The 21,865-nt window shown below is 38.5% G+C and overlaps 1 protein-coding gene across 1 annotated transcript; it reads left to right on the forward strand.

Annotated features, from left to right (window-relative positions):
* Positions 1-488: 488 nt before the first annotated feature.
* On the forward strand, positions 489-21,416 carry LRIT3 (leucine rich repeat, Ig-like and transmembrane domains 3). Its single transcript, XM_025873626.2, has 4 exons — positions 489-766; positions 3,884-4,353; positions 13,114-13,419; positions 14,942-21,416. The coding sequence occupies exons 1-4, from the start codon at positions 648-650 to the stop codon at positions 16,087-16,089; spliced, it is 2,043 nt and encodes a 680-aa protein (XP_025729411.1). The 5' UTR covers positions 489-647; the 3' UTR covers positions 16,090-21,416.
* The last annotated feature ends 449 nt before the right edge of the window (positions 21,417-21,865 follow it).

Here is a 21,865-nt window from a genome sequence, read left to right on the forward strand (position 1 = left end):
AGTTGATTTTCAGATATGGCTTGATGCCTGTATTGAGAAACTAGTTGAGAATAAAATATATTCTTGAAGATAGATCATGGCCTTCATTATAAACTGCTGGGATAAGCCTTACACTGCTCTGAAGTGACCTGGGAGAGCTAGTCTTAGTCCTGCCACTTAGTGGTGGATTGAAGCATTTTGCCTAAAAAATCTAGGTACTAGATTTTTTTACTTTGTTTTTGGAGATCATAAATGCAAAAAATAAAATTTATGTTATAAATAATCTGCAGTATTTTCTAGCATCTGCTAAAAGATTGAATTATTTTTAACATTAAGTGTATCTTCAAGACATAGTAGCAATTACATCCATAGAAAAAGGACTTAATAGGCATTTCCTTGCAAATTTGGATATGGGCACATATTGAAATTTTCTTGACATGTGCTTCATTTTCATTTTCCTTAGAATGTGTTACTTTGCTGAAATCATATTCAAAGGCTAGGTCGATTAATCCCCTGTAAAATACACTTGAAGGTTAAGTAACTACAGCTCTCAGCTAATCCCACGTAATCTGCTGTTACTAAATGGCTGTTTGTATTCCTGGCACACCAGTTTCTGAAGCTTAGGATTTGGTTTTTACTTTTTGTTCAAATAACCTCTAGAAAGAGTGATGTGTCTCTCAGCATGTCTGTGCATTGTGCTTATTAGCTTTTTGGAGGGAGTGAGCTGTTTATGTCCTTCACAGTGCACCTGCGATTATCATGGCAGAAATGACGGCACGGGATCAAGGTACGCTCCTCTCCTTGCTACTAAGTGTTCTAATGATTGTAAGGAAAAGAACACCTAGACAGCCTTGTTCTGAAAGCAAATTGTTGGCCAGGTATCAGAGGAGAGAAGGTTTAATTTACATAGCTTTAACTCCATTGTTTTAATACTGGTTGTCCACTTCATTGTTTTCATTTTGAGCAGCTTAGCTTTTAAAAGCCCCTCAAATTATTTGAGATTCTCAAACACATTCTGTATTGCAAAAATATCCATTGCACTTGTATTCACAACATGTCCCTGTCAGGAGGTCAAACCACTGAAATGAGTGTGGCCAGCTCAGTTTGTTTATAGAAAGAAAGCCTAGGAGGGAGGGCAGGTCAGGAGGTACTTGACGTGCCCAGATGATTTGCTTCCCTGATTTTCCATTTCATTTTGAGGGTTATTCATGCCAACTAGATAGATTTTAAAAAGCAGGAAGGAAGATCACAAGGGTGAAATCAGGTTCATAATTAAGATTTTTCATTTTAAAGTTTTGGAGTTTACAAAGAAAATTTGAAAGATACGGATCAATTCTGTCTGTTGCAGATACTGGGGGGCCTCACAGAAGTTAGTCAACCTCTGGGTTGCTTTAACATCTACCTGTGAATTGAGAATAATTACATACTTATATATATGTGAGTCCTTTGAGATAGAATTTAAATGCAAAACAGGACTTTTGTTACCTAAACATGGTAGAACTTGATTTTTTTTTTTGGAGAGGATATTTATTTGAGAGGAGAGAGAGAGCAGGGGGTGGTGGGGGGAGGGCCAGGTGGGGAGAGGGAGAAGCAGGCTCCCCGCTGAGCAGGGAGCCCAGTGCGGGACTCAATCCCAGGACCCTGAGATCATGACCTGAGCCCAAGGCAGATGCTTAAGGACTGAGCCACCCAGGTGCCCCTGGAAAAGTGTATTTAATAACAAAATAAGATTATTTTGTGACTTGGCTGAAGTGAACAGTGAGCCTCTTACAGAAAATAATTTGTCAAAAGAATCGCCCAATTTATGTTTTACAACTTTAAACAAATAATAATTAAACATATTTTTTAGTAGTTTGTCTTATTATTGTATGAACTTAACCAACTCATGGTATCTTTTTGAGATATTCACTAGGTGGTTTAAGACAAAGAGAACAATGTAACAAATTAAAGACCTACTTCATAAAGATATGAAGCAGTTAATGACTCAGGGCAGGGTACTTTTGAGGAAAGTCACAGAAATGTTTTTTTCTTGGTGATGGCCCCATTGTTGATGGATTTTATAAAAACCATAGTGTATTAGGACTCACAAGGACTCTAGAAATAATCTAGTTCAACTGCTGTCATTTTATAGACAAAGAAACACAACCATACAGAGATTAAATGACTTGTCCAAGGTCACAGCATTGAGCTGATGCAGGGACTAGTTGATAAGGCCTTTCAGCTTCCTATGTAGGCTTTCTTCCATCACACTGGAATGCTGACCTAATGAGTAGAAACCAGATCATTCCTGTATAAAGTAGCAATGGAATTTGTAATACAGAATAGAGATGAAGAATAAGAGGTGTTCCCAGAGAATTTCAATGATTCCATAGAGCCATCTCCTAAAGTTACAGAAAGGAGATGACCCTGTCGTCAGTACACCCCAGCGTTATGCTATCTACCTCTCTTCACATTATATGCTGACTTTTGAAATTCACTGATCTAATGTCATGTGTTTTTACTGAATGGCTGTTTCATTGTTATTATGTACAAGTATAATGTATTTGTACATATAATGTATTTATACATTATACAATTTAGACTATGCTTTGCAAAATTTTTATTGTCTCTTTTCAGCAATCCAGTGGGGGTGAGTATATAATGATAAATAGGTCTTTTTTCAGGTTAAAATGAATCTAAATTCTCTGATTCTTCATCCTTCACACCCACAAATGGGACGGGCTTGTTTTTCTTTTTAAGATTTTATTTATTTATTTGACAGAGAGAGAGACACAGCGAGAGAGGGAACACAAGCAGGGGCAGTGGGAGAGGGAGAAGCAGGCCTCCCGCTGAGCAGGGAACCTGATGCGGGGCTTGATCCCAGGACTTGAGATCCTGACCTGAGCGGAAGGCAGTCGCTTAACCAACTGAGCCACCCAGGTGCCCCGGGACGGGCTTGTTTTTCTATGCCTGTTTTACACGTGACACTAAACAAGATCACGATGTGACTTATTCAAGGTCACTTCAGTTAGTGAGTGGTAAAAGGAATAAACTCGCAGTTTCTGGTTTATTCCTTAGGCTGAAAGCAATGCGCCAGTCACATTATTAAAATAGAGTTCAACTTTAAGCATCTAGTGTGAACACTTGCTTTTTCTTTCTCCTCCCTCCCTCCCTCCCTTCCTTCCTTTTTAAAACCATCTTAAAAAGGATCAATTTATAACTTCAACGGGATTTTTTTAAAAAATAGGCCATTTCCTAAAGAGGTTGAGTGTGTATTTTGGAGTTGGACAGATGTGGGTTTGAAAGGCAGCTGTGTAACCTATTAGCTATGTGACCTTGGGCAGGTACCTCGTGTTGGTGGGCCTCAATTATTTTCTCTGTAAAAATGAGATTGATGATAAAAATAGCAGCCATTTAGTGCCTATTATGTGCCAGGAAGGTATAAAACTTTACATCCATTCCAATTAATTATCCTAACAGTGCTCTATGGGAAACTGAAGTTGAGGGACTGGTGAAGTGGCTTTTCATGGCCACAGAGGAAGTGGCAGAGCTTAGATCTGAACCAAGATCAGCCTGACTCCAGAGCCGGTGCCTTTACCCATTACCCAATATCTACCTTATAGGGCTGTTGATGATCAAATAAGGCAGATGTGGTATGTTGCACAGGCCTGACACATAAAGAGCTCCATCTGTATTAGGTTGAACCACCTGAAATTGCTTATATTTGATCATTTTTAACCTACAAAAATGGCCATTTCATATGGTTCAATCTAGAAGAAGATGATGAATTATGAATAGGTCAGTCAGGCTGAACGAATATTTTGTGAAACCAGTAAGAAATGAAAAAGTGATGCATGTTTCAGGTATTATTTTTTGACATGGGTCTTGGAAAGCAAGTTTCCTTCTGTTTGTCTTGTGACACTAGGTCGGTGCTATGCAATGACCTGGATATGAACGAGGTCCCTACAAACTTACCTGTGGACACTGTGAAGCTACGTCTAGAGAAGACTGTCATCCGCAGGATCCCTGCACAGGCCTTCTACTACCTGGTGGAGCTCCAGTACCTCTGGGTGACTTACAATTCTGTGGCCAGCCTTGATGTCAGCAGCTTTTACAACTTGAAGCAGTTGCGTGAGTTGCGCTTGGATGGAAATTCTCTGGCTGCCTTCCCTTGGGCATCTCTGCTGGACATGCCCCATCTGAGGACCCTGGATTTGCACAACAATAGAATAACTAGTGTGCCAAATGAGGTGGTCAGGTACCTGAAGAACCTTGCCTACTTGGATTTATCAAGCAACAGGCTAACCACACTACCACCAGATTTCCTGGAGAGCTGGTCCCACTTACTTACATCATCACAAAGCCTGGACCTTATACCACGAAGAATTATTCTTGGTAAGTTCAGAAGCCTCTGGGCTTCTCGGGTCCAGATAATTTGTTTTGCATGCCTTCAGTTGTCCAATCTTTTCATATGTATTGAATTTGGCTTCTTGCTCTCTACTTGCACTTTTGATGGGATGGCTCTTTATTTGGTTGACGTAGGTCAGCTGACCTGTTTACCCTGTGTAAAGTGTAATGGCTCTGTGTGTGTGCTGGAGTGAGGGCAGCAGTGCGTGTGTTGGGGGAGGGAGAGGAGAGCGCCTCATAAACTGAGAGACTAATGCTGCTGTTAGCGAGCCTGGGCTGAGTGATAAAATCTACCAACCTGCCCTGATTCTGAGGGCACATCAGTGCTCCATGCTCTGCCACAGTCAACCTGCTCTGTTCTCTGTTCAGCCCTTCAGCAGGCTCTTCAGGAGTGGAAGAGGGGCACTGGCATCTTTATGAGGTGGCAGCGGATTTATTAGTTAGGGAGAATAGCTTCCAGATTTTCTTAATCTAAAAAGAAATGATGAAGACAATCTTCTAATGGATTAGTGTCGCTGTGATTTGTTTTGTAGACTTTGATCTTGACTTTGTTTAGGTTCTGTGGGTATTTGTCTTTGGTTCTTAAAGTATAAACTCCTTCCACTAAGTCTCTCTCTTCCTTTTTTTGTATCTTCCTACAGTGCTTTGCATGGCACTCTGCACATGGTGAATGCCCAGTAAATATGGTTGCAGATTGAAATCAATGAGCTGAGACCCTTCTCAGGGGTACCTGTGGGCAGTGAGGCCTCTCATACTTATATGTGAGACATAAGCCTAAGGCTCTGAGCAATCAATTTGATCTCCTACTAAATTCTTGTTCACCCAATAAGGCTGTGTTGTCAGTTCACTCGTGATGTCCATCAGGGCCACGGAAGAGGTTGTATTTCACAGGATGAAAAGAACTGAGTGTTTGGCCAGTGAAATGACTTTTAAGCCTTTTGGTGTGAGAAGCAACTCGATGCTAAATTTGTGCCAGGAATCCCTATTGACCAATATCACATGCTCAAATATTTGCCAAAGTGAAGTATAAATAAATAAAGATAACTTGAATTTTTTTTTATAAAAAGGAAAATGCTGTGGCACCACTTAAATGATTTTAGCATTGCTTTGGTTGAAATGTAAATGCATTTTCGTGCTTATGAGACTAAAAGTATGAGTGATTAAAACCAAATAGAAAGAGGAAAAATCATGTATTTATTCTATACCTATTTTATGTTTGCCTACTGCCTATCTAGTGCTTCAGACATTTTTATTAGAGAATAAAAGAAGTATTGTAGGGTGAGTGGAAAAAACATTAATTTAACGATAGTTGTGGAGTACTTCTTATTATGTACACCATGATAGGCCCCATGTAAACCTATACTGTAGTATTTATTTACTTTATTTTAGCCACTAATTTAGTTCTTAGGACTAATAGCTGGAAATTGTCTTAATTTAAATATTGAGATTCTGTTTCTCTACACATTTTTCTAAGTTTCTTTAGATTTACCAAGAGGGGATATATAGTAGAAAAAAAAAGTCAAATTACTGAATTGCTATTAATAGCTCTCTAATGATTAGTTGCCAGTATTGCTAGTATCACTATAAAGAATTGATTTGGAGGACATTAATATTAACTCATTTTTAATGAGTTAAATCTGGATGAAAAATTAGGGATGAAATGAAAAGGGTTATGAATTTCACTGTCTACGGAGATAAACAGCTTTATCTATGTTATAGGGTTCAGATTCTGCTTCAAAACCATTCTTTAAAGGGGTAACATGAAAATGCTTTTGGTATAACATTAAATTTAAAAAGCAGGGTGTGTAATTGTACACGATCATACTATTTTAAAATGTGCAAAGAAAAAAACTGAAAAATACACTAGCTGGTTGACTCTGGCTCTTTGGGTGATGGGACATCTTTTCAGTATTCTGTATTTTCAAAATGTTCTGCATTGATCATGCATTACTTTTATAATAATGATGATAATCATAATAAATAACAAAAGACATTTTGAAACATGACTAGTCCAATGTGGCAGCTGATCTTCGCAAGGCCATGCCTGCTATGTAATGAAAGGGAAAAAGACGTGCTCTCCTCTAAAAGATTAGCTCACTGTGAATCACACACAGAAAACTCAGTTTTCTCATCTGGAAAATGGAGGTAGGAGGACTCACTCCTTCTTGCTTATTGGATTGTAATGAGAATATTATGAGATAGTTTATGTGACAGTTCTTTAGAATATGAGGTGAACAGCCTCTAAGGTTATGATTTTAGATCAACAATAATCCATAGCAGCTGAGACTGGGATGGGAGTGTCTTATAAAGAGAGACTCCTCTATTTTAGCTTTTTCTGTTATTTTGCCTATATCTGAGTCTTCCAATTTCATCATTAAAATATGGTGATGAAAAATCTGTTCTAGCTTTTCTAGAATTCAGTGTTTAACTGTAGCAGTTATAACTTTCCAGGTGCCCTGGAGAATTTACTTTTCTATTATTATAGTGGAATATAGTCTGTTTTATTTGTTAGTGTCTTGTGTTTATTATTGTTAGCAGATGGAAGTTCTGTTTGTAACAACAATAGTAATAGCTAATATTAACGGAGCTCAGGGCCAAACCTAGTTCTTATACTTTATAGATACAACTTCCGGTCTCATGTTAACCCTGTGGTAAGTACCATTTCATCCCTATTTTATAGTAGAAGAATTGAGACACACGTTAAGCCACGTGTCCAAATGGACCCATCACACAGTGATGGAGCTGGGGTATGAATACAGGTGGTTTGGCTCCACAGCTCATGCTGTTCCCCATTCCTTTGTCATGCAAGGTATTGTATGTAATAATACCAGAGTTCTCTTCCTCATATATGCATTACTGATCTCTTTAAGTCATGTATTTATTTAAAAAAAAATTAGGAAGAGGCTTTTCCATTCCTCCTCTTTTCTACATGAGTAAAAATATCAACTTAATAAAACTGTCCTCTAATGTATCATACAGACATAAACTAGTGTCCTGCAAGTAAACATTTAAATGAACTGTGAAACTAGACTGGATTTTTTATTTGCAATACAGGTAAATTTCCATGGCCTCTTCCTCAGGGATACACAAAATATTTACACAGGCAGACTGTGTAGGGCCCAACTCTCTTTGTCTTGGAAAAAGCATGCAGGAGGAGAGGGCATAAAATGCTTTTTTGGGGGCTTTTTACTGGCACTCGAATTTGCTCAATTGCAAACATGAGTGCTTTTCCTGTTCAGAATAAAGTTTACCTGAAGGGCAGTAGCCCCACGAGTATTCCTACAAAATTTTTCTATAATGGCGTTCATTTAATTCAAAAACACTCCTCAGTCCCTGTTGATATGCCTGTTCTTTTCGAGGCACAGAGGAGATAAATCCACATAGTTAACTCCTTGCCAGGTGCTGTTTTGGGGACTCCTTGGCAGTATCTCAGCCTTCAGGACAATGCTGTAAAATGGGTCTGTGATTATTACCTGCTTTGCACAGCTGGTGAAGACAGAGTCAAGTTTCAAGTTCAGTCCATCTCCAGAGATATCACTCTTTTGTTTTTAAAGCCTTTTCTAAATTGAGGAGTTGAGGTATAATTTGCATACGTGGATCTTAAGTGTACAGCTTAGTAAATGATGATAAATGAAATACCCCCACAAAACCAAACCCTCATTAAGATATGGAATAATTTCATCACACTGGAAAGTTCCCCTGCTCCTCTTCTCAATCAGTGTCCTCCATTTCAAGCAACCATTGTTTTTATCTCATTGCAGTAGGTTAATTTTGTCTGCCCTAGAATTTTACGTAAATGGAATCATGTAATATGTCCCTTGTGCCTGGCTTCTTTCATTTAGCATTATTGTTTTTGAGATTCATCCATGTCTTTACATGTATGGGTAGTTCCTTCTGCTGAATCATTTTCAGTTTTATGAATATATGAATTGTTCATCCGTTCTCCTGTTTTTGGACACATGGGCTATTACCAGTCTTTAGCTATTATGAATTAAGCTGCTATTAACATTCTTGTGCAAAGCTTTTTATAGCACATATTTTCATTTCTCTTGGATAAATTCCTAGTCTTCAAATTGCTAGGTCGCAGGATGGCTATATATCTTTTTAAGAAGCTGCCAATTTTCCAAAGATGTTGTACAATTGTATACTCCCACTAGTACTGTACAAGAGTCTACTTGCTCCATAGCCTTACCAACACTTGATGTTGTCAGATTTTTCTCATTTCAGCCATTCCTGGGGGTGATGGGTCAAGGAGTGATTTGACATTGTGATTTTAATTTGCATTTCCCCGAAGACTAATCGTGTTGACCATGCTTTCATTGGGTTATTGGTCACTGCTACATTCCTTTATGCCAATATATAATTTTTAAATTTTTTATTATTAAATACAAGCCTTTTGTTAGTTACATGTGTTATTGATATTTTCTCCAAATCTGTGATTTATTCATTTTCTTCATGGTATCTTTGGTAAGAAAGTTTTAAATTTTATTTTATTATTATTTTTTTAATTTTTCTTTTTTTTTATTTGACAGAGAGAGACACAGCGAGAGAAGGAACACAAGCAGGGGGAGTGGGAAAGGGAGAAGCAGGCTTCCTGCCGAGCAGGGAGCCTGATACAGGGCTCGATCCCAGGACCCTGGGATCATGACCTGAGCCAAAGGCAGACGCTTAACGACTGAGCCACCCAGGCGCCCTGAAAGCTTTAAATTTTAATGACATCTGATTTATCAGTTTTTTTCTTTTATAGTTAGTGCCTTGTGTGTCTCATCTAAGAAATATTTGCCTGCCTACAAGTCACAGAGATTCTATTTTCCTTATAGTTTTAACTTTTATATTCAATTTCTGGCTTTAATATTCTTAGCTTTTATGCTTATGACTGTGGTCCATCTCAAAACAGTTTTTGAGTATAGTGTGAGGTAGGGGTTGAGGTTTTTCCCATGCAGATGTCCAGTTGTTCCCCCACCATGTGTGGAAAAGACCTTACTTTCCCCCGATTTGTTAAATGCCACTGCCACCACAAAACTGACTAAGGCATGGTTTTTGCTTTCAAGAGCTTATAGTCTGCAGAATTACTTTTGTACAGAAATTTATTGCTGACTTTTCATCAAAAAATAGCACATTTAATTCAACTACTGTGATGCATGGAAAACATTATCCTTTTAGAGAAGGAATAAGGCAAAGTTGATTTGCCCCTATCCAAGAATAGTTAGATGAGCTAAATTAATTAGTGCAAATTACTGTGATTGTGGTTGGTATGTTGCCTTGAAGGAATGCAGTACAAATAACAGTTTAACTTCAGGGAGTTTTTGTACCTCTGTCCCCAAAAGGAAAACAAAACAAAACACTTGATGAAAGGGGTTCAACACTCAGGTCACTATTGTTATTCAGGTTTTAAAAGTTGTGCCTTTGACCTTGATATTTCAAAGCTAGAATAAATATATTTGAGGATTTAAAAATATTTTCCTGTTTTATATAACTTTAAGACATAGCCAGTTGGATTTTTATTTTTATTTATTTATTTAATTATTTTATATATTTTTTCCCCAAAGATTTTCTTTTATTTGACTTTTTTTTTTTTTTTATTTGACAGAGAGAGACACAGTGAGAGAGGGAACACAAGCAGGGGGAGTGGGGGAGGGAGAAGCAGGCCTCCCGCTGAGCAGGGAGCCTGATGTGGGGCTCGATCCCAGGACCCCAGGATCATGACCTGAGCTGAAGGCAGACACTTAACAACTGAGCCACCCAGGTGCCCCGGGTTAATTTTTAAAAAGAATTTTGTTTCAGGGGCGCCTGGGTGGCTCAGTCAGTTAAGTGTCCGACTCTTGATTTCAGCTCAGGTCATGATATCAGGGTTGTAAGATGGAGCCCCCGCATTGGGCTCCATGCTCTCAGAGACTCTGCTTGAGATTCTCTCTCTCCCTCTCCCTTGGCCCCTCTCCCTGCTCACGTGTGCACGTGTGCTCTCTTTCTTTCAAATAAGTAAATAAATCTTTAAAAAAATTTTTTCTTTCACCATTAACACATTTACGATAGTTTCAAAGCATGAATAAAACCGTTAATGTTACAGTTCTTGGATCTTTCCCTATGTAGACATTTGTGCTCCAGACATCACTGCTTTGACATGTATTTATAGATAATAGCACTTACAGCTGCCACCCATGGCTCTAGATGTTTTTAGGTGATGAAATGAGTTATGGTGGAAGGAATATTAGAAGATGCCATGAAACATCTGGGACTTAGGATTCTAAGCTACTTACAGAATCAAGGCAGTAATCTCTTTGTGCTTTAGTGTCCTCTGATGTGAAACTCAAAAGAATCATACTAACTTCCTGAGATCAGGTAAGACAGATAGAGCTTCAGAATGAAAGCTTTAAAATAAAAGCTTTAAATTGGTATTTAAAATACCAAGCTTCAAATCCTGACTGTATCCAGTTGTATGATCGCAGGCAGATCCCTTAACCTCTCTGAGTGTTGGCTTTCTCCTCTTTAAAATGAGGATGATACTAAAGTTATCTAGCTCAGCTATTGTCAGGATTGAGGTAGACAAATCCTTTAGCATGCTTAGCACTGTTGGAAGATAATTTTCCATGGCCTCTCACATTTCTGCAAGTCTTGTGAGCCAGAGGCCGTCACTGACTGTCTTTTGTCCTCAACTATCTTTTTAAGGATGTTTGTATACAGAACCGCTTTGGAAGGTAAAGGTATGTCTCCCTCCAGAGAAAGGGTAGGCATGTTTACTGCCCAGTATAATGAAGATAATGTTTTCCTCCAGAGCTGTAAACTGTCCTCCATCTCTTACCAGGACTCTGTGTCTTCTGCCAACTGGCAGGTTTTGGCCATCTAAAGTAGGATAAAACTCAGATCCTTTATAATTCCTGACGGAGTACAATATTTGCCACATAGAAAGCAATCAATAACTGTCAACTTGTTTTGTTATTATTTTATAAAGCAAAAATCTAGCATAACAAGTGTTTTGAGAGCATAACATTTATCCACAAAGTAATTATTACATGACAGAATGAATTTGATGTTTGCTGGCAAGTTGGATATTAAAGACTGGTCACAGATTCACAGGACTAAATGTAAGAGGAAGAAAGAAGTTCAAGGTAATTCACCTATAAATGAAATTTCTAAGATAGAAGATAAAAAAAACAGTCAGTTTTTACCAATACTGGAAGAAAAATATGAACCAATCATGAAGTGCTATGATAAAAATAGACATAAATATAAACAAAAATAGATGTAAAAAAGAATTTACGAATGAATGTTTAAATCTTCCAACATGGTTAGCATTTTTTAGGTTCTGTCTTTTCTCCTTATTAATCCATATACAATCTACTCTGCTGGTAAAAAGCCACAACCACAAACCTTTTTGAGATAAAGCCCCTGCAGCCTTGGGCTTTATGTGAGGCTGCTGTGGGACATCATCACCCTTAACATCCTTAGAGACTTTTGTCTGCTAAAGGCTCTGAAGCACCGTCTTAGATCTTTCTGGGGTCTTGGCAAATAATTTTATAGTTTCACCCTCCCTGGATCTGATTTTTGCTCAGAAGGCCTTTCTTAGTTTGAGAACTTTGGAGAGGCCAGGAGTAAGAAGGAGGTGGGTTTTTTTTTTTTTTTTACTTTTTTTACTATGTTCAGTTTTATTATTGAACCCAGCAAGTTTCGGCTCCTTTCTCTTTAACAGTTCTTCCTTACCTGCTGTCTGTCCTTTCCCATTTTACCATAAGCAGCAAGAAGACGCCAGGTAGCACTCTCAGCACTTGGTGTGGAAATAGCGAGAACATTCGTTTCATTGAGTGCACTTTTTACTTTCCATGTTAACCACAGGTGACAGTGTTTCCCAACTTTCTGCTACTCCATCAAAGGTCTCCTTTCCTCTAGTTTCCAATAGTTACATTGTCCTCACTTTCCTTGAAAGCTCTCACTGATGGTCCCCTTGAAGGCCAACGCACTTCTGCTAACAGTTCGAAAGCTGAGGGAGGCAGTCCTCCAATTGGAGGCTGTCAGCTAACTGTATTCCTTGCTGCTAAGTCTCTCTTGAAAGGGATTTGAGCAGTGCACCTTCTTGGCCACCACGTATGACATTCGTGCCAAGCTCTGTTCCTGTCTCTGCCCGTCTCCAGTCTTATCTCCTGACATTGCCTGCTTCTCACTCTATACTTCTGCTACACAGAACTTGTACTACCTTCATAGGTCTTCAAATCACACAAAACCATGACATAGTGTGGACTGAATTAGGTGCCTCTCTACACCCTCCAATATCTACAATAATATAAGTACTTTCCTAGCACCCTAGAAATATCTCTAGCCCTGTATTTCTAGGGTTCTGTGGTACTTGGATTAAAACCTTGGCTTGGATGCTGGTTAAGCTATATGGCCCTGCTCAAATCATTTGATTTCTCTGTACCTCAGCTTCTTCATTTTTAAAATGGGGATAGTAATCCTCTTCCTCATCTTTTGGGATTAAATGAAACAATACAGATAAGTGCTTAGAACAGAGCCTTGTCCAGAGTAAATGCTCAATAAATGTTGGCTATGATCATTAATGACCTGACCTGACAGGCTCTGTTCATTGAGGTAGCCAAATTGCAGGGCAAAACTGACAGGGAGGTGATTCGATTTCATCTCTCAAAGCACTTCTGTTTTTAGGGAGACAGTGCAGACCCTTGCTTGCCCAAGAGGCTGTGATGTAAACGGAAGTCAACAGAATAACCTTTATCAATCTTTTCCTCCCTCCTGGTTTAGGTCTGCAGGACAACCCTTGGTTCTGTGACTGTCACATTTCCAAAATGATCGAGCTGTCAAAAGTTGCTGACCCTGCTGTAGTGCTTCTCGATCCACTGATGATCTGTAGTGAGCCTGAGCACCTGACAGGGATTTTGTTTCAGCGGGCTGAGCTGGAGCAATGTGTGAAGCCGTCTGTTATGACCTCAGCCACCCAGATCACGTCTGCTCTGGGCAGTAATGTTCTGCTGAGGTGTGATGCTTCTGGCTACCCTACCCCACAGCTCACCTGGACCAGATCCAACAGCTCACCAGTTAATTATACAGGTATTTTCTTTTTTCCTGTCTTTAAAGATTTTATTTATTTATCTGAGAGAGAGACAGAGCATGGGCATGGGGAGGGGCAGAGGGTGAGGCAGAAGGAGAAGCAGACTCCCGCCAAGCAGGGAGCCCGATGCGGGACTTGATTCCAGGACCCTGAGATCATGGTGTGAGCTGAAGGCAGACTCTTAACCGACTGAGCCACCCAGGTGCCCCCAAAATTGGCTAGTTAATTCTAATAAAATATGCCAAGACTGTTGGGTGAAAGGAATTTGAAAGGTTCGTTTTATTGTTTAATATTTTCCTCAGTATATCTAACTACATAGATATTAGAAAATCTGATTTTTTTTTTTTTTAAATAGAAAACAACATGATCCAGTGGATGGATGATTGCAAGTAAGGCCCTTTGTCTTGCTGCATCATCTTGGATATGGCTCACTTTAAAATGCATAACTATTACAGTTTTCTTAGAAAAGATTTTCATACAGGTTTCTCATTTTTGAATGATCATTTAAATAATAAATTACATGCAAACCTTATCATGAAGCAAAAAGTATAATTTTTAGAAATATTGATTACATAGACTTTTTAGATCCTACTATGACCAACTCAATGTTTTGGTCTTAGTTTCAATAGTGATATTCTAATGAATTAAAGTGATATATTTTTAAAAACTCCTTAAAATTAAATGTAAATCAAAGTAAAAGTAATGAAACCTGATGGAATAAGAAATAGTTAAGCCCTAATATTCTTATAAGTAGACAGTAAATGGCCCACAGCTTATTGTAGTAAGTTAAATTCTGGGATACTAAGATACTGCTTAGCACATTATTATTCTACAGAAAGCTTCGGAAATCAAGACAGAATGGTAGTAAGTTAGATTTTAGTGTTTAGGAAAGTAAAATTCCAATTTTGCAAAAACTATATATTATTCTACAAATAAAAGGGTCCATGTTTTACTAATTTATCTAGATTAAATATAAAACGGAGGACTGAGAATACTAATTATGACTTCTCTATGCCAGAAAATGATCTGCTATGCCATCTGCTGTGTACGGATCGATAGCATTTTATTACAATGAAAAAATATTTGAGGAAATATTTAAGATCTTGTAAGAACCATTTTATGGGACCACAGTGAGTTAAAATTGGAGGGCATCCTTGAGATCACTTTGTCTTATCCCCTTATTTTAAAAGTACAGAAACAGAGGCCTAAAGACGCTGACTTGTCTGAAATTACATACTAATATGTGAACACATGTTTACTAAAACCAAGTCTCCCAATTGATACCCTTGTGTCTTTTTAAAATACCATTCTCCATATAGACCTCATTGTACTTGGCATGTCCCAGACCTTCAGGTAGACAATTTACAGAACTATCACCTTCCGTCAGAGACTGGTGATAGTGTGCCATTTCCCTCTTGGTTTATGTGAAAGGGATGCATGTGGAACCAGATCGGTTAGCGTGTTGCTTGAGTTTCTCCTTTTTTTCCCCCTCACAGAGTATATATATATTTTTTCTTACAGTAATTCAGGAATCTCCAGGGGAAGGAGTCAGATGGTCCATAATAAGCTTGACAGGCATTTCTTACAAGGATGCTGGGGATTACAAATGTAAGGCCAAAAATCTGGCTGGAATGTCAGAAGCTGTGGTTACTGTGACAGTGGTTGGTGTTGTCACGACCACCATATCATCAGATGCCTCTGAAAGAACTGGAGAGCACCCTGAGGAAGAAGTCCAGCCAGGAGCTAGAGCTACATCCATACCTGGTTCATTGTCATCTCCCTGGCCTTCTTCCTCCCCTGCTTCTTCCATTCTTCTTTCTACTTCTACTTCGTTTCCTCCCTCCACTGCTTTCTTCTCCTCATCTCCTTTCCTCTCCTCCATCGCTTCTTCAGCCACAACTCTAAGCACTAGAATTTCAACAAGCCCCACCATGGCCAGCCAGCAGTCACTCCAGCTCCACCCAGATGGGAAAAGAAATTTAAAGGTGGAGATGGGTGGAAGTCAGCTTCCCTCAGCCAGTGCAAGTAAAAAAGAAGAGCTGGCATCGGTGGATCAAGCGACGCCAATGGAAAAGAATGCCACGATAGAAAATCTCAGGGTAGTCGGTGAGACTGAAGAGAGTGTGACCTTGATGTGGAACACCATCAACACCACACGCAAGTCTGAGATGACAGTATGGTACTCCAAGTACGGTGAGAAGGACCTGCTGCTGCTGAGTTCAGACTCCAGCAAGAACCAAGTAACCATAGATGGCTTGGAGCCTGGTAGGCAATACACAGCATGTGTCTGTCTGAAAGGAATGCCTCCCCAGAAAGACCAATGTATCACCTTTTCTACTGACAGAGTTCGAGAAGAAGGTGATTCTCGAGTGTCTTTTGTTGTCGTGGTGAGCGGTACTGCCTGTGTCGTTGTCTTGCCATTGATTTTTTTCCTGTTGTACAAAGTTTGTAAACTGCAATGTAGGTCAGAATCCTTCTGGGAAGATGACCTGGCAAAAGAAACTTATATCCAATTTGAGACCCTGTCCCCCAGGTCTCAAAGTGTAGGGGAACTTTGGACGCGAAGGCATAGAGATGATTCAGAAAAACTGCTGCTTTGTTCTAGGTCAAGTGTGGAATCTCAGGTGACTTTTAAAAGTGAAGTTTCGAGGCCAGAGTATTATTGCTAAGGTTTCACAGCTTAGGTACATGTGAACTCCACAAAGTTCCTTCCACGCAATTAAGGATTTGAGGATGTAGTTGACCCTCTGACTGGATGACTTTTGTTCAGACTTTCACATCCTCTATGAAAATCACAAATGGAGTGCTTTTAATTGTGCTTAAAAAAAACTACCTTGTGAGGGGCACCTGGTTGGCTCAGTCAGTAGAGCCTGCAACTCTTGATCTCAGAGTAGTAAGTTCGAGCCCCACGTTGGGTGGAGAGATTACTTAAAAGCTACCGTGAGACTTCTGAACTGAAAAAACAGATAGTCTTGATTTTTGTTGTGTGGAAGATGTCCACAGAAATAATTTTTGGGGTAGTGCTTAATAAGTTAGTAGTCTGTTTTAGGGTATTGTTTTAGTTCTTAAAAATAAATTGATGTGAGAATTGTTGTAAAAAAGTGAAGTCTGAATTTTAAAAAGATAGTTTTTCTGGGACGTGAAGAAAGATTAGTATAACCAGCTAAGCCTTGATGTTCATCATGTTTGAAGTACTTTATGGTATCTGCTGTGGGTATTTACTGCCGTTGCCTAGTGGGCGAGAGTGAGAAAGGACAGAAATTTGCATTCACTAAGGTTAAGTCCAACCCAATGGAGAGGGAGGGCTCCAACTCTTGGTACCATTATGCATTACAGGACTGTACAGTTGTATTAATATTGTAAGAAAAATTTTTCCGTTAGCCTTAGAAATATAGGTATTAGCAAAAAGAAGTTTAAAAAGAGGATCATGAAAATAGTAAGGCCAATTCTAAAAATATTAACCATTGCATCCTCATACATTTGCTAATAGACTGTATGGATCTTTAAAAAAAAGTAAGTGCTCATTTTGAAACAGTCTCTTTAATATTGTGATATTGACTCTTCTCTTCCTCTCCTTTTCTCCTTCTCTCCCTCCGCCTTCCTTCCTTCATTTCGGTTTCCCCTTCTGCTTTGTCAGGAGATGTTCACGTAGCCAGAGGACCACAGCTAAGCTGTTTGTCTTTTGCCACGTTATATTTTCATTTCCTGGCTACAGGGAAGAACTTTGAAAGTCTTTTTTAGATCTGAAAAGGAGGTTTTAGGATTTTGAAGAGCAGTTTCAATTGATTAACTTGGTCAAATTTTCTAGGTAAAAAAACATGAGGGATATTGAACTAGAGTGGGGCACACAGATAGGAAAGGGGCTTCATACATAAAATTTAGGTTTTTTTAAAAAAAGTTTATCACCACCTTTACTAAAGACTATATTCTCTTTACACTGGAGACTTTGGAGTACAGAACATATTTATTAAGGTGTGTCAGGAATCTTGAAATACTCTGAGAAGCAAGTTCTAAGAAAATCCTGTATTTTGCATAAGCAATAGATTGGCTTTAATGTAACATATCATGGGTATTATAATACAAGGAACTGGACAATGAAAAATTGTTCATTCCAAATAGAATTAAATTAAAAAGGAAAAAGAATTCTGGTTTAGACATGCTCTGTATATTAGGAGGAGACCAGCATGGATGGAAGGCCTGTCCAAAATGCCCAAATGCCTAATTTCCTCTCCTTTCCTTCTCTTTCCTTTCCAGCCTGTTTGTCCTTGGTGCTTTCATCACTGAGTGCATTGTCTCATCATCTAACAGTTTTAAATTCAGTATGCGTTGTTAAGATTTGTTAGAAAAATACCTTTTACAGACAGTTTCGTCTCTAGCTTCAAATTCCATTGGGATCAACTTATTTTAAATTAAAAGACTGCAAAAACTTGCACTTTTTTACTCTAAAGATATGGAATTCACTGCCATATTTAAAAGGTTCATACAGACTGCCAAAGTACTACCAGGTTAGAAATAATGACTACTGGAGAATGTTACGGACTACTGAGGCAAATGGCACCCAGATTGTACAAAGGAGGGTTACCTGTTAAGAAAGGAGACTTGGCCCACCCTGATCAGGTAAATTACTGACTGTCCTCATAACCAAAATGCTGGTGGGGAGGGGAGAAATCACCTCTGTCATCTTCAGCTTCATGGTCTTGGCCCATGAAGTGAGTCCTAAGTAATGTGTTACTAATAGTGAAAGAACTAAAATTGTAAGTCAGCTACTTTCTAAAAATACATACACTTGAGTGTAGTCAAATGATATCTGATGGTATCATTGCTCCTACGTTCTTACAGGTATGCTTTCCTGAGTGGGAGGAAAAGGTTGACGTAGCAAGTAGCATGAAAGTCTATGTAATCAAGAGCCTGTTTATCAGTGTCACTACCAGCATTGCAGAGAGCAATCAGAACTGACATATAGCCAGTTATGTGTATATGTGTATATGTATACATATGTATACATATACACACATATGTATATATATGACAATTAAATATGATTACAATGTTTTACTTTCAGACAAGGTACATTTGAGGTCTGTCTGTAAAACTTGGGTAAATGGTGAGGGTGTGTCACATGGGAGACTATCATAAATGATGTGCTATGATATAAAAAATGTTGAGAACTCCAAGCTCATGGTTTATGATGGCCACAAAAGAAAACCCTGGACTCTAGAGTCAGACAAGTGCCCTGGACGTTGGGAAACTTCCACAAAAGTTCAAAGACAAAAGAAATTTTTTTTTTAAAGATTTTATTTATTTGACAGAGAGAGGGACAGCAAGAGAGGGAACACAAGCAGGGGGAGTGGGAGAGGGAGAAGCAGGCTTCCCGCCGAGCAGGGAGCCCGATGCGGGGCTCCATCCCAGGACCCTGGGATCATGACCTGAGCTGAAGGCAGACGCTTAACGACTGAGCCACCCAGGTGCCCCAAAGACAAAAAATTTTCAACCCACAGACTTGAGTCTCAAAAAGGGATTATGGCTAACAAAGGGAGATTTTAAAAACCCAAAAACTTTTAGCTGAATAATTGCAAAATATTTAAATAAAACAGGAGACAGCTCAGGAAAGTTGAATGGCTGTCTACTCATCTGAAAGTTTAAATAATATATGTAGAAGACATAAAGAAGGAAGAGTAATCAAGGATGAAGGTAGAGGTGCAGCAAATCTATTATGAAAGTGCCATAAACTAGAGCCCCCAGTAAACTGAAGATCAAAAATATGGTAAAGTTGACCAGAAGGAACTGGAAGGCTTTTCTGTTGTAGTTGTTAAAAAGAAAAAAGAAATAATAAGTCTACTGTTTAGAGATGATAAGAGAAAGTATATCAAAGAAGTAGCAGAATCATTCAACTCCTATTTTTTCTTCTCTTTTCTAAATGGGTTTTTCAACTGAATATGGAGAAGAAACGATGAAAAGTGAAAATTTTAGCCCAAGATGGGTAAGGGATTAGTAAATTAACTCCAGGATATTTTAAATGAGGCCAGATAAATTACCAGGATGGTAACAGAATTTTCAGCCATAATCTCAGAGCTACTATTTAGTAGTCTTTGAAAAGTCATGGCAAATAGGAGAGATACCACAGATCATAAATGACTAACTTTCATCTTTATTTTTGAAGATTAGAATAGGGTAGGTTTTGGAAATTATGGGCACCTTGATTCATGCATGCAGAATTGACAACAGATTGTTAAAAGGCTTGTTTTTGAGCATGCAGAAATGAATGTTATGGTCATTAGCAGTCAACAAATGTCAACTAAGGAGAAGCTTTAATAAACCAGTACGGCTTATTTTTAAGGAGGTTACTAGGCAGATAGATCAAAGGACTGCTTGAAAATCAAATAGTAGCTAGCCCTTGTTATTTGTCCTTCCTTGGTGGAGTAATAAGGGTTGCTTCCTCTCAAAAATGTCTAGTAATGGCTTTAAATAACACGAGAAAGTGTTTGTTAGGGTGCCTTTCCCCTATTTAGCATTTTTATAAATGACTGGATGAACACAGACTTCTCAGCTCTGCAGAGGACATGAAAATAGACAGGATATCTTAAGTTGGTGCTTCTCAAACTTCTCCCCAGAATATTCCTAATGGAAAGGGAAACTAAACATGTACATCTGAGAAACCAGGGCAATTATCCTAAGTGGCTGCCAAAAGAGAGACATTTCTCTGAATTATTTTGTCTTAATTAAAAACTATGTGAATTTCCACTCTATTTCATATTTTTAAAAAAATATAATTCTCTAATCAACTTCTTTCTTTCCTTCCTTCCCCCCTTTCTTTTTCTTTCTTTTTTGTAAAAATGGCATCTCTGTGCCTTTGAATACTTTGGCACATATTCCCCTGAGATGCTCTGCTTATCTTCATCCAAGTCAACCATAAAAACCTTAAGTAGAATAGGGTAAAAAACAGAGAACTACGGCTCTCTATTAGAGGCTATTTCATGCTGAATAAAGCCATCAATAAATGCACTTATAGGATAGGTAAGGCACCAAATCTTGAAAAGGATCTTAATAAGATGGCATATTAACAGAATTAAATCTAACAGGGATAAATATAAAAATTTGCATTTAAACTGGCCCAAGTATGGGTGTTCAAGTGATAAAAAAAAAATCTGTGACTTGAGATGTTTAATTTAGATTTAGAATGATTCCAATCATTCTATGAACCAACAGAGTTATGTAATTGCTAAGTATGGTAGCATTAAATTACTTTAATATAAGTGGTAGACAGACCAAGAAAGGTAACAGTCCCTCTATGTTCTGCATTAATAAACCATTTTTACAAGAGCAAGTTTAATTTGGGTGCCAAATTTAATAGGGACCTTGATAAACTATGGAGCATCCATAGAAAGAAAACTAAGATCACCGAGCCTCTAGAAACTTTATCATGCAAGAAAGGGTTAAGAACCTAGAGCACATAGACTAGGAGGAGACCAGATGAGCTTAGTGCAGTACATGTTGTCCTGGAGCATGGTGCTGAGGAGCGTCTACATAGGTTGTCAAAATGGAGGTCACTGGGTTCCGCAGGTAGAAACTTGGATTCAGCAGCCTGGGGCCTTGGAAGCTGCATTCTGACACTCAACCCAGGGGAATGATACAGGTGAGGTGAAGACTCTGAGAAACACTGTTCTACGCAATGGATGTAGAAGCAGTATTCGAATTATAAAGAAGCAGAGTGGCTCCACATTAAAAAAACCAATAATCTTTCCTGGTAACAACTAGAGTTAGAGAACAGCATAGAAAGGCATACTGCAATAATATCATTTAGGACATTCATGGATATTCCAGGAGTCAGGGATGATACAGAAGGGACACTGAAGGACACTGTAGACTGAAAGTCCTCTGGTCAATCATTTGGACTATAGCAGAGAGAAAGAAAAATTAATAAAAGTATATTCATTGGTTTTAGTGGAAAGAGAATGCTAACATTTGTATTTGTGAATAGCCACTTTTTTGTTTAATTTATAATAAAGTTGATTTTGTATACAAACACCTGACTCTTGATTTGTTTAAACAGTGCATATGTTGATGTTGTTTTCCTTTTATGCAGTTAATTTCAATTAAGTGGTTGGATGAAAGAGTTATTGTAATTTTTTTCTCTTTGGCGTAGGATATAACACTGATGATTTATTTCTTAATTATTCAGGGAAAAACCACCCAATGTTTATGGATTATTTTGGTACAATTTGTAAGCACAATTTAGTCCTTAGAGAAAAGCAGCGATTTTTGAGAATACCATGAACTACAAATTGCCTGCAAAAGAAATAAACATCAAATTCCAACAAATGTCCTGCCATTGGTGCAGACTGGTGAGTATGGACAGCCAGAGAAGGGAGTGTTAAAGGACTGCAAGAAAGAAGCGAGCCAAGAGTATATGCAAAGCAAAGACAAAATCACCAGAAAACAAAAGGC

The sequence above is a fragment of the Callorhinus ursinus genome, unplaced genomic scaffold (genome assembly GCF_003265705.2).
Source record: "Callorhinus ursinus isolate GAN/ISIS: 27379988/994484 unplaced genomic scaffold, GSC_fseal_2.0 scaffold4, whole genome shotgun sequence".
NCBI classification, from domain to species: Eukaryota; Metazoa; Chordata; class Mammalia; order Carnivora; family Otariidae; genus Callorhinus; species Callorhinus ursinus.

Excerpts from the sequence above, each read along its gene's own strand:
- LRIT3 (XM_025873626.2), top strand. The coding sequence starts at position 648 with ATGTGTCTCTCAGCATGTCTGTGCATTGTGCTTATTAGCTTTTTGGAG. Across the intron at positions 767-3,883 it reads AATGACGGCACGGGATCAAG|GTCGGTGCTATGCAATGACC; the intron begins GTACGCTCCTCT and ends TTGTGACACTAG. Across the intron at positions 13,420-14,941 it reads CTCACCAGTTAATTATACAG|TAATTCAGGAATCTCCAGGG; the intron begins GTATTTTCTTTT and ends TTTTTCTTACAG.